The sequence below is a fragment of the Telmatherina bonti genome, assembly GCF_933228915.1.
Source record: "Telmatherina bonti genome assembly, chromosome: 8".
In the NCBI taxonomy this organism is placed as follows: domain Eukaryota; kingdom Metazoa; phylum Chordata; class Actinopteri; order Atheriniformes; family Telmatherinidae; genus Telmatherina; species Telmatherina bonti.
The window spans coordinates 15,055,773-15,068,819 of NC_136626.1; the positions used below are offsets into that span (position 1 = coordinate 15,055,773).

The window sequence follows — 13,047 nt, forward strand, 5'->3', positions numbered from 1 at the left end:
AGACCACAGCTGTCCTCCCATTTTCTTTTTTTACTGTCTCATTTTTACCACTTTTTGTTCACATTTCCTCTTTAGCATTAGCTTTAAAGTTTGAATTTGTCTCCTTGGGCTTCATGTTTTTTATGGGCTTGTTGCATTTTAGGATGATCTGAAGCGGCGGTCGATGTCTATAGATGACACTCCACGGGGCAGCTGGGCCTGCAGCATTTTTGACTTGAAGAATTCCCTCCCTGATGCCCTCCTTCCTCACCTCCTCGACCGTGCTCCCAATGAGGAGATTGACCGGCACAATGAGGAGCAGCGAAAGACCAACCGCCATCGCGAGCTATTTGCTCTGCACCCTGCCCTCGATGAGGTACAGTATGCACCCTGACCATTAAAGCATCTTCTGGTAATCACTATTCCATTTAGATCTGAAATTTGGTTGTGTTTGGTGAAGATTATTCATCAGTTGAAAATAATCAGTTTTATGACATATTTTATTCTTGACTTGTGATCTTCTGTGTGAATATGCAGGAGGAGCCCATTGAGCGCCACTGTGTGCCTGAGGTACCTAAAGAGCACTTTGGCCAGAGGCTACTCGTCAAGTGCTTGTCCTTGAAGTAAGTAGTGGACAGCCCTTTTCAGAAACAAGCTATGTAGTTCTTTTATTTAACTGCTGCTTTCTGCTGACCCGCTCCTTTTTTCTCTTCCATGTGAAGGTTTGAAATCGAAATTGAACCCATATTTGCTAGTTTGGCCTTATACGATGTCAAGGAAAAGAAAAAGGTAAGCTGTTATGCTTTCCTGTGCGCTTCTTCAGCCCTGAGTTGTGTGATCACTTCTGCAAACCATTAAAATCGTTGGGTGGCCAAAACGAATCTTCTGTGGACTATAAAACTTTATGTTGTAGCCCTGTTATGCTTTTGAGAACGCAGTTAAATCACACATTGGAACTATGTGTCTATCTGAACGAGCCCATCTGATGCTGCAGGCTTCTGCTCTTGTTTAGCTTCAGTAACAGACACTAGAGGGTAGCAGTAGCCTTGATAAGTAGATTTCCAACATGTATTGCACTGCTCTGGAGCGCCACTATTACACAGGTCTCATTTGTCTCTGAAATGTCACCATGTTTGTCAGCAGAAAGAAATTAGATCGCAGTAACAGCACTTTGTGTTAAAACTTTGGTTTTATGATATGTTGCATTCACTAAGAAGACACTTATCCAAAGAAACTTGGAAAGAAACACATTAGCGGCAACATGGACCCTGATATATAAACTAGGGAAGTGAAGAATCAAACTGGCAAGTAAGCTACAGCTGCCCTATTATAACAGTTATGATGTTATTGTCGTGAATATATTTTTGTTGTGCTGTCATCTAATTCAAATATCCTGCTTTTTTTTTTATGTCCCTCAGATATCGGAAAACTTTTTCTTTGACCTAAACTCCGAACAGACAAAAGCAATGTTGCGTCCACACATACAGACAGCAGCCATCTCTACACTGGCACGTTCTGCTATTTTCTCTATTACCTACCCCTCCCAGGATGTCTTCCTAGTCATCAAGGTAAAGCAGTTTTAGCCATCATTTCCATTTTTTTCAACAGCTTTTGTTTTTTTTTTTTAAAGAATGAAATGCAATTATTATATTGCAGCTGATGCTAGGATACCTTGGGATGAATGATTTTAGTGCGGTTGTTAAAGTGTTGTGGTAAAGAAATACCTTCAAACACACTCAGTTTCAATAAACAGGTAATCTGTTTTCAGTTTGCATGTGCATTAAAGACATCAGGAAGTGCTCGTAACAAATTTAGTATTGCATTCGTATTTCCATTTTGACGGGACAGTACTGCATGAGCCATAAGAAACTCCTGTACATGTTGATTTGTAATGCTGACTTACCCAGAAAGACATACCATAAATCAACTATGAGAAATCTGCTTGTCCAGCAAGATTAAAGCTGGATTTATACCCGTGCGGCGCCTGCATACACTATGGCTGGTGTAGCTGACACGGGTAAAATGTTCGTGTCATGCCCCCACAGACCTACACTATGCCTACAGTTGTGATACTGCAACTGACCTTATGCAGATGCTGCATAAGAATAAACATAGCTGCCAGAAGTTCATAAGTCAATAGTCTGATACGTAGAAATTGTTTCACTTGAACAAAACATACAAACAGTGAATTGCCATTGTGTTGCCATAGTTCTTAAGTAAAATATGTCTTATATGTAACTATATGTGTTGTAAATAGCTGGAAAAGGTACTGCAGCAAGGTGATATAGGGGAGTGTGCAGAGCCTTATATGGTCTTCAAGGAGTCAGATGCTACCAAGGTATGATCCTTTTGAATTATATCTTAAATGTCATGTAGATGTTTTCTTAAATGGATTATAATGATGTTCATACATGATGCTGTAATATGTGGTGACTCAATATCCCAAGTTAATTTCTTTTATGGCAGTATTCCTATTTTTATTAGCAATTTAATAAAATTTTATATGTATATGAAATATATATTTAATATTTATATATAGCAATTTAATATCATATATCATGTTTTAAGCCATTAAAAGTAGTTGATAGTAGCCTGTGTCCCCTTTATTAATAGATAATATACACTTTTTGTTTGTTTTAAAAGAACAAAGAGAAGCTGGAGAAGTTACGCAGTCAGTCGGAGCAATTTTGCCAGCGCCTGGGCCGCTACAGAATGCCTTTTGCATGGACCGCCATCCATCTAATGAACATCGTAAACAGTGCTGGCAGTCTTGAGAGAGATACAGAGCTGGAGATGAGCCTCTCAGGTCTGACACCTATTTAACTCCAGATGTATTAAACTGAATGTAAATAAGGTTAATGCATTTCACTGTGATGCTTTTAGTAGTGATAATAAAGAAAAAATTATCTATGAGCATATTTAATTTATGTCCACTAACAGTCTTAGTAGCTGTGCTTACGTGGAACACTTTTGATTCAATTGTACGTCCAGAAAATGAGGAGAAGGGGAGAATAAGAGGCCACAATGTGTATGTCAGAATTAAAAAATAATTTAAACATAAAATAACCATTCCAAACATTTTTAGGTGGATGTTGTTTCTGCACATGTGTGAACCACATGGAGTGGAGTTCACGGTAGACTTAAAACATGGCAGCAGCAAAACAGAACGGGACTGGATAGAATACAATGTTTTTGTTAGAAACGGAAATGAGGATTATTCAGCATTTTGATGGTGAAAAGTTACAAGATAATAAGAATAAAAAGAAGTTATTCTGAATTAGTATGCATTTTGCATGTCAGAAGTGTTAAATTAAATCTATCATGTAAACACACAGCTAATCAGATCACTTCATTTAGCATCCATGTAAACATGTCAGCTGGAACTTCTGGTCTGATTGATTTCAATTGGATAGATTAAATATTTGTCTGTCTAAACGTAGCTAGTGTTGCATTTTGTTATCTAGGGACAGAGATCATGAGTAGATCTGGCAGTCATGCATGATACTCATGGACCTGTCAGTTCATCAACACACTTTAAAACCTTTAACTTAAAAGAATTCCTAAAACATATAAATGAAAATTCAGACAGAGATAATGAAGATAAAAAAAACAAACATCCAAACAAAGTATACAGCTGTGTTGATCATTGTGTTATTTTAAGTTTGGCTCTTTGTGCTTGTCTAACACGGGACCTTAAGGTTTCTTTGAGATGACTGCTGGGGCTGCTTTTTGTTGCTAGGCAGATTAAGAAAATTTACTTCAAGTAGGTTTTCAAATCTAGAATTAGTTCAATCATTTGTGTGCAGAGAGAAAAGGCTCGTGGTCAGAACGCAGGAATTCTAGCATCATGGGAAGGCGTTCCCTGGAGAGGACCACCAGTGGCGATGAATCGTGTAGCCTGACAGGTTTCAGACCTGCAACACTTACAATCACCAACTTTTTTAAACAGGTATGTTCATTAATATGTAAATCTGCCACCTTGCATTGAAACTTTATTTGTTTCTTAAAGTTTCTGGTTAACTTTTTGTTATTCATTTTTTAGGAAGGGGACAGGCTTAGCGATGAGGATTTATATAAGTTCCTAGCTGATATGAGAAGACCTTCTTCAGTTTTAAGGAGACTGAGACCCATCACAGGTACATATGACACATGAGCAAACCTGCTTTGATATACTAGTAAGTTAGTAAAAGGAGAAAAAAATCAAGAAGAAATCAAGTTTGTTTCAGATTCAGACAGTTTTCTTTACATTCTCATCATTCCCTTCCTCTTCTGTCATCACAGCCCAGTTGAAGTTGGACATTTCTCCAGCTCCAGAGAGCCCACACTATTGCTTGACTCCTGACCTCCTGCAGGTTAAACCTTATCCAGACAGTAGAGTGCGCCCCACCAGAGAGATCCTGGAATTCCCTGCCAGGGATGTCTACGTGCCAAACACCACATACAGGTAGAGAAAAACTGAATAATTGCCTTTAGTTAATTCTTAGTTCTGCAGGGATTGGTTATTTTCCCTGCAAGGAAAGACTATAATTAAAGACCAAGCCACACTAAGTGAAGGCTTTTCACAGTGATGACTAACAATGCAGCTTGTTAATGTTCACATAATGTCTATCCTTGTATGCAGGTCATGTTTGTCAGGACACTGCACACGCAGGCAAACAAGACCTATGTACACTAGTACTGTAGACATGATCTGTGTATTTAGTGCACGTTGCCCACCTGAAAAAGGGCTATTTTTGTCAAGGTCATTAGGAGAGACAGCTATTACCAGACGAAGCTGTTGATAGAGCTTCACTGTCACAGGCCTTGTTTGTCTGCAGTTACCTGGGTGTGGGTTTATTAATGACAGACCCTACTGATGCCCTGCATCCTACAGAAATGGGTCGTAACACTGCCTTCTGACTTTGATGTCAGTCAGCACTTCGTGCAATAACAAGGTTGGGCATGAATAGATTACATGAAATGAAAAGTACTTTATTAATCCCAAAGGGAAAGGCATACAGATTGAGTTACCTGTAGGTAAGCATGTCATTTTCAGGAAATGGTAAACATTTACAAAACTTGTTGGATTTGTAGTGAATATGTCTTTCAGTATGCAAACAAAACAAAACTTTTTATTATATTTATAAGGATTTATGATAAATTTGAATTCAAGACATTTTTTCTGGCTAGTTGTCTCCTCGGATTGTCTGTTTTGTTAGTTGTGATTGAACCAATATTTGATTATTCATTTTTTAGTAGCAGCATTTGGAAAATTGGGTTATTGTTTTGTTACTAGGAAAGGAGTGTGCAGGAGATAAGATGTGTGTCTCATGCATTAAAGCAGTCAAATGTGACTTTTTTTTTTAAATCAAAAATTGTTCTGTTTATGTAAAATAGATTTGAAAGTAAAACAGATTTTTACTTTCTATGAAAGTTTAATGGATTTTTTTTATTTTATTTGCATACAAAAATGTTTTTAAGGAAAATAAGATCTGAGACCATGGTCCTCAGCCGGAATAGGGTGGATTGCCCTCTCTGGGTCGGTAGTAAAGTCCTGCCTCAAGTGTAGGAGTTTAAATATCTTGGGGTCTTGTTCTCGAGTGAGGGAAGGATGGAGTGTAAGATTGACATACGGATCGGTGCGGCGGCTGTAGTAATGCGGACTCTGCGCCGATCTGTCGTGTTTAAGAACAATTTACCAGTCGATCAATTCTTCTACCCTCACCTATGGTCATAAACTGTGGGTCATGACCAAAAGAACAAGATCTTGCATACAGGTGACTGAAATGAGTTTCCTCCGCAGGGTGGCTGGACTCTCCCTTAGAGATAGAGTGAGGAGCTCGGTCATCCAGGAGGGGCTCAGAGTAGAGCCGCTGCTCCTCTGAATCGAGAGGAACCAGTTGAGGTGGCTCGGGCATCTTGTCAGGATGCCTCCTGGACGCCTCCTAATGAGGTGTTCCAGGCACATCCCTGCGGTAGGAGACCCTGAGAAATATCCAGGACACGCTGAAGGGATTATATCTCTTGGCTGGCCTGAGAACACCTTGAGATCCCCCCCACAGAGTTGGCAAATGTGGCTTGGGAGAGGGAAGTCTGGGCTTCCCTGCTTAGGCTGCTGCCCGCGCAACCCGACCCTGGCTAAGTGGTGGAGAATGGATGGATGGATGGAAAAAAAAATCATAGCATTTAAGTTCTTTTACTTTTTATAATCTAGACTAACCATACAAGCAAATTGCTTTGTATTTTATAATTGTTAATTAACTGCATTTATATGTGTCATATCCAATCTTGTGTTTATCTTTTGTGATCTCAAGTCACCATTTTACTTCTGGGATGCATTTGCACAGCTTCCTTTGTAAAAGTAAATGGTTTAAAACCAATTCTAAAATATGCTCATGATATATAGTTATACTGACATGCATTTTATTTACTTTTTCACAAACATGATTTGTTAGCATACATTGTTTCTTATCAGGATGACTGTTAGTGTGAGAAACATTTACAGTACAGTTGATTGTGTTGTAATAATGACGAGTCAATATGACTCAATAACAGAATGTATACAGACATGATGCTATTTAACAATACCAGCATAAATCATATAATAGCACTAAATGTTTTAAATACATTAGAGAATAAAAAAGGGAACGAAAAATCAAACAAACAGACAAAGAGAGAGACTTAATCAGTGCACTGCCAAAGCTTTATATGAATAACATTTTGCAGAATACTCTACTGCTGACACGATACCCACTTTTTAAAATATGTTAGAATTGACAGCATATCGCTTGAACCTTATATAATTGGCATTACATAATTGGCATACATTATGTAATACCTATTGATATTTTTTTCTGTAGCCTCAAAGAACATGCAGTGCTGTTTCACCTAAAGATAAAATACACTTTAAAATAGCTTAGCAGACAAAGAAACTCTCACATGCATGTAGCTTCACCCAAAAGTTTGGGTAAAGCTAAATGCAAAAAGTTCTCTATTCTACGGCAGCTCTGTAGTATTTTGCAACCAACATGAAACCAGGTTGTGGATGTGGATCAAAATGTCTGTTTTGCAAATTATTGCAAATGTTGCATAATAACGGTTATACTGTGCTTGCTGGATCGGACCCAATAGGTTAACAACCTACATGTCATGCAATGTTTGTATCATTGCAACAGTTTTCCAAGTCTGACTTGCTATGTGCCAGAATGTTAGGAGGCAAAAAGCTTCTCACTACAGATTAATTAAGAGTTTAGCATGGTAAACATATCTAATGCAATGTTATTTTCCTCCTTATATGGAACTGTGGAAAAATAACCACTAATTTTGAAAGAAAATGTGACAACTGTGGTGCTCATTTGGCATTGTCTGTAGTTATGGCTCGTCGCAATGCAATTTTGGTCATCTTGAAGGAATATGAGAAACCAGTGCCAGGCTGCCAGTGAATGCCCTTCCTCCTTACAGAGCGTCCCTTTGCCCGTAACCACTGGTACTTTCCATTTAGGTTGGTTTCACCACAGGCATTGAACCACCATCCACCTGCCAGGATAGGAATCAGGAGTTATATCAAAACGCATCATTTTAACTAGTTGGTCTGACCTAGAAAAACCTTCTCATTTAAATGCTTCATTCAGTCATTAAAAAGCAACAAAATGTAGGCAATGATGCTCATTATTTCATAATTTTGTGGTAGTGATACAGATGAAAGTCTATACCTGTTTTATTGCGAGAACAGTTGGTGTTGGGTTGTTTGTTGTTATTTCTGTCTTTGGTGGAGAATCTCATGCCGGTAAGGTTGGTCATTGCATCTGGCAGATCACCTGAGAAGTTGCTGATACGAAGGGTGTAGTCCTTAGCAGGACCTTCCAGCACAAAGCTGTATTCAGCCCAATACTTTTCCTCCCTCCAGTCTTCCAGATCAATATGCAGGATGTAACTTCCTTGTTGTGTAAGGCTGTGTATTTTCTTTAGGCCCAGCCAGAAGTCCTCTGCATGACAGATAAACCAGTACATTTATCTTGTTTGGACATTTCATATTTATCAAACTCTTTAAGAGGTTATTCACTAACATTTGATCAGAAAAGGGTGTGCCTGTAGCACTGGGTTTGCCTTTTCTAATCAATTATTTGTTTGGTGGCAGTGGGTATTGCACATATACAAGAGCCATTTCTTTGATATTCAGTATGACTGGTCTTATCGAATGCTCCAGGGAAAGCTGCCAAACTGGCTGTGTACTCTGATAATGCAGGAAGTCTTTTTGTCAACTCTCAATTGATGTTTGACAGTTACTGTTACCTGCGACGAGTTAAGAATAAGTGGCCACAATATGTACAGTTACCTATTGTGAAAAATAGTCTGTTTAAATTCAAATTGGTTTTAGTTTTACAACATTGAAATAACGATGAATGAAACATTAATTACTGCATACCTAAAGTTTACTTACTTTCCAGATCTCCAAAACCGTTTTCATACTTTTTCCATGTCTGGTCAAAGTCCACTGAACCATCTGCCCTATGCTGGATGACGGTTGAACCTCCATCTGTTGGGGAAAAAAACCCCAAAAAACCCCCAAATGCACTTAAATTACCAAATGATCACAAAGTCTCCTTATCAGTAATACTATATCAATCCTGTTATCTGCCCTTATGGATTATCCATTCATGTTCAGCTACTATATGTTTTTCTTAGACTATTGATTGGGGTCACAAGCCAACATGGGAAAATATATAAAAGTCAGGTCCTAAGAAATGATTTAGAAAATCTGTCTGAAAACAAAGTCGTTGACATCTGACTTACCTGAATCAATTTCACAATAAACATTGAAGGCCTCCGACTGGTTTGGTTTAATAACATAAATCCCACTGCTTGCTTCTCCTTTATTAAACAACTCACTGCAGTCCACAGGGAGGTCTAAAACATAAAAAAAACATTAGCATACTATTTATATCCATCAGAATAATTTAAGTAATTATTATATTCTTTAAATAGTTACCGTTTGCCTCCAGACCAGTTGTGTTTCCAGTCAGATATTCAAACATATCAGCAGCTGTTTGGTCTGAATCTGATGACTTGTCAGCAGTATCTTGAAAACTGTCATAGCTCAGCTGCAAAAGAACGCATACAGATCTTTAAGTAAAGTTTTCTGCACTTGTAGGATCATGCACACTATAACTATTACTTAAACAGAATACAAGTAGTGCTATATCAAACTCTCAGATATCAGACGTTTGACCTGTAAAGCTAAAATATAGTTGGATCTTTCACAACTACCTTTTCTTCCAGGTTTTTAATCTTGCTTTTCTGGTGATCCAGCTGATCATGCTGTTCCTTCACAGCTTTTAGAAGATTGGTGATGGTTTTTTCTTGCGCTTCAATCACATCCTAAAAAACATATTTCAGTGGCATTTCATGTTGTAAAACTTTATTTGGGTTTTATGGTATAGTAAAAGCAACTTTTGCAAATAAATAAGAAAAATTTCATTGGTATTTTATAAGTGTAACAGACTTGTTTATCAGTATCATGGTAAAAATAGATAAATATTCCTATTGGAAAGAAATGTATGTTTAGTTTTATTAAATATTACACTTAATCGTACTTAAATGCATTTAGACAAAGGTAGAATTGAAATGCTAATACACAATTAGTCCAGGGTTTACTGTTTACCAATAATACCAATGTTATCATTGTAAAGTGTGCTACTCATATTGTATAAAGTTCAATTTGAGTACTTTCTAAAACTTCTATGGTAATGATTAAAATAACCTATTGGTTGATAGTGTCCAAATTATTCAGCCCATAACATACAGTGGAGTTGTGAAATCAGTATCAGTAAAGCATCTGGAGAAATAAAAACTCCTAAGAGTTGTATCATCTTGAGCATCGTCTCACCTTGAGTGTTGTGATTTCGTTAAGCTGCTCAGCAGGGATAATGCTCTGGGACAATCCTTTCAGCCTCTCCTCAAGGCTCCCTACTTTGTCCTGCAGTTGTGCACGCTCCTGCAGGATGCTGTTGATCTTAGAGTTGATTTCCAGTGACAAATTCCTGATTTCTTCATTGTTGACCTTTAAAATATTTGTGGTCTTCTTAAGCTCTTCCTCTTCTTCCTTGATTTCTGACGTGACCACTGAGAGGTGGTTGAAGGAGCGGTCAAAAATGTTCAGCTTTTGGAAGATGTCATTGATTTGGGCTTTGGTCTTGTGGACAAACTCTCGTAAACTCTGACCAAGTTGGAGGAGACCATTAGCTAATAGGCGAACATCATCCAGCATGGCAAAGCGAGACTTTGCCTCAGTTGGGCTTGGCGCTGTGACAAAGGCCTGGGAATGCAAGTTGGGATGCGCTTGTCTACCTGAGGTATCCAGATGGACAGCAGCAGGGTAGCTGGCTAACACGAACAACAGGCAAAACAGCTTCATTATGACTTGCTTCTCTAATCCTAAATTTTGGAATGTTTTCTAACTCTGCTTTTGCTTTTCTTCTCTATGTGCTCTTCTCAACTTCTCCCCTCTCTCCCTCAGCTTACAAGCTTGTCTCCCTTGCTGATGAAATGATGTGAGAGCAGCAGGCTGCCCCTGGTTATATACTGCCCTCTCTATAGAGGAAGGGGGGGATTAGCTGATCATTAAACTCTACTATGTTTTTAGCTTTGTACCCCACCTCCTCCCAAATCCCTCCCAAGCCCTCCCTCTCCTGAACAAACAAATCACAGTAGTGTGCAAATGACATACCCCCCCCCTCGCTTCACTACTAACCATTTAACCCCAATCCCCTCTCCATACCACACCCTACCCTACTCTGCTTTCCATCTGTGGTGCAGTACTTTAGCTGATCAGCAGAAAACCAACAATGGCCATCACTGTTTTTGATGGATCCTCAGTCTAATCGATCTTAATCCTTATAACTCTGTGCACACTTTGCTCTGATTGATAATGCCTCTTGTAATTCATGCTCCCAGGTTTGATTTAGAATCCTGCTGAATCAGCCCAGGCAGTCTTTCTTTCCATCTCTCTGTCCTTCTCATTTTTGTGGGGTGGGGGAAGGGCCTGACATTGGTGCCACGGTTGAGTCTCAAGGCATGAATAATGTTGGAGATTTTGCAGTGTGTACTCTTCATCATGGTTTTATTGCTCAGGCTTGTCTTTTTGTTTGCCATGCTTTGCATGTTACTTTGTAATGCCAGGTGACATGGTACGGGAAAAACACAGCACGATTAAATGATTATGCTGTTTTGGATCAAGTTACTTGGTAACATGGTAAACCAACGTTTTATACCATTATTGTCCAAAGTTGCAAAATTTTTTATTTCTTTTATACATGTGCATAAAAAATATGAAATTTTGCACTCAAGTACAGAGGTTAGCCTGTAAGAACAGTCTGGATTGGTAGAGCTTAGAGCAATGGAGAGAAGCTGAGGCATCACTTGGAGAGCTTAAAGAGAAGTGGGTTACAAACTGCCGAAATGTGGGTGGAGAAATGAATAATGCATTAAACATTCTAGTGAACCCTCTTATTGCAAGATGGACCAGTGCAGCCAAAAAAAAAATTAACTTTAATCTGACAAATTACTGATTTAATTCTCTTGCTCTGCATTGTATGGCAGGGAACACTGCTTGGTTAATGTCATTACACATTACTAAGAACACATTGATACACTTAGTTAAAATCTTTGGGAAATTTGTCCCATTGCCCAACCCTAGCTTTGGTTTTTTAATTTGGCACCTTGGCTGTAACAGTGCAGCTTTAAATACCACATAGCCTTCTTAATGAGCTCTTCGTAGTTTGTGGTTATGAGGCTGAATTACCTCAGTTTCCAGTAATGATGAACGGAAGCTTTTTAGTGTGAACAGAGAAGTCAAAGTATTTAACCCCCCAAAAAAACTGCATGTTGTGCCTGAAAAAGGCTTTGTAAGCTGAAAGAATGTAATGCCATCTCACTCAAGTTTTTTTCTGCTTGGGACTAACATTTTCTCTTCATATGTTTCAAGTTTGATTTTCAACTATATTTTTATTCTCTCATCAGCATTATCCATTGGGTTACATTGTTGTTACATGAATGAATTACTTGACCTTGTGGTATAGAAGCAAGCGTTATCATGTTAGCAAACAGTAAGGTTTTTATCTTTTTATTTAGCTTCTTAAAAAAGCAAAGCTTCAAAGATGCTTCCAGATCTAGAAGCATTGCCCTACTTGGAGGGTTTTCTGTTTTTTTTTTTTTTGTTTTTTTTTTTGTGTTACTACCTCTTATCTGAAATGCATTTATTTATTAGGTATTGGGTGAAACAACATAGCCCAAATCAAAATACGGACAAAAAATTAACAAGATATTTTAGGAAAACACATGAGTAAAAAATGATGTCACAAGCATTTGTATGAAGTTGCTTAATAAGACAAAAGAGGCTTTTGTGGTCACATTTAAATAAGATCTATTCCACTTGGTTGCAGTTCAAGAGTCATGTGATCTCAGCATATATACTAATGTTGTAAAATCAAGAGCCAGACTACGCTTAAAAATAATCTGAAACTTTGAAAATAATCCATCAAAACAAAATGGATAGAATATGTCACCAGAACAAACATGCCTTGCAAGGACTCGCTACCAACATTAACAGTCCTGGGCTTTAGGGAATGGTCTCCACAGCAGAGACTGATGCATCTGTCCATTGGACCACTCTAAACTATACTGCACAGAGATGGGCTACACAGATGTGTTGCCAAAAGAAAACTGAGCAACAGATTGCACTCAGAAAAGTTTGCAAAAGGTTATGGGAGAGGTTCGCCAAACATATAAAACAAAGTCCTCCGGACAAATTAGATAAAAAATGTATTTTTATATTTATTAATTTTTGTCCATCAATTAAATCCCTGTCTGAAGCTAAGCAGATACCTCTTATCACTTAAAGACCACATCCACTATGAAGCATGATGGTTGCAGCATCCCGTTGTTTCAGGCTTCAAAAGATTGCACATTGGGTCGGATGTTCACCTTACAGTACAATGACCCTACATGTTCTGCTTAAGCAGATATCAAGTGGTTTAAGGAGAGATGTTTGTGTTTAAATGATCTAATCAAAGCTTTATCCTCTATCCAGCT

General features: G+C 38.2%; 2 protein-coding genes across 5 annotated transcripts in view; one reads left to right on the top strand and one right to left on the bottom strand.

The window, feature by feature from the left end:
* dock7 (dedicator of cytokinesis 7) overlaps positions 1-13,047 on the top strand; it is a 52,565-nt gene that overhangs the window by 7,302 nt on the left and 32,216 nt on the right. For all 4 annotated transcript variants that reach the window (XM_079245531.1, XM_079245533.1, XM_079245534.1 and 1 more), the window contains exons 6-14: positions 143-355; positions 517-602; positions 702-768; positions 1,398-1,547; positions 2,237-2,317; positions 2,623-2,785; positions 3,786-3,928; positions 4,022-4,115; positions 4,261-4,423. In XM_079245531.1, coding sequence (XP_079101657.1) covers positions 143-355; positions 517-602; positions 702-768; positions 1,398-1,547; positions 2,237-2,317; positions 2,623-2,785; positions 3,786-3,928; positions 4,022-4,115; positions 4,261-4,423 — 1,160 coding nt within the window. The remainder of the gene's footprint in view (positions 1-142; positions 356-516; positions 603-701; positions 769-1,397; positions 1,548-2,236; positions 2,318-2,622; positions 2,786-3,785; positions 3,929-4,021; positions 4,116-4,260; positions 4,424-13,047) is intronic.
* On the bottom strand, positions 7,310-10,441 carry angptl3 (angiopoietin-like 3; the record flags this gene model as incomplete). The annotated part of the gene is made up of 7 exons (XM_079245147.1): positions 9,845-10,441; positions 9,226-9,336; positions 8,948-9,059; positions 8,752-8,865; positions 8,399-8,494; positions 7,671-7,943; positions 7,310-7,494 (listed from the first exon to the last, which is right to left on the bottom strand). Exons 1-7 carry the CDS (start codon positions 10,370-10,372, stop codon positions 7,310-7,312), a joined length of 1,419 nt encoding a protein of 472 aa, XP_079101273.1. The 5' UTR covers positions 10,373-10,441.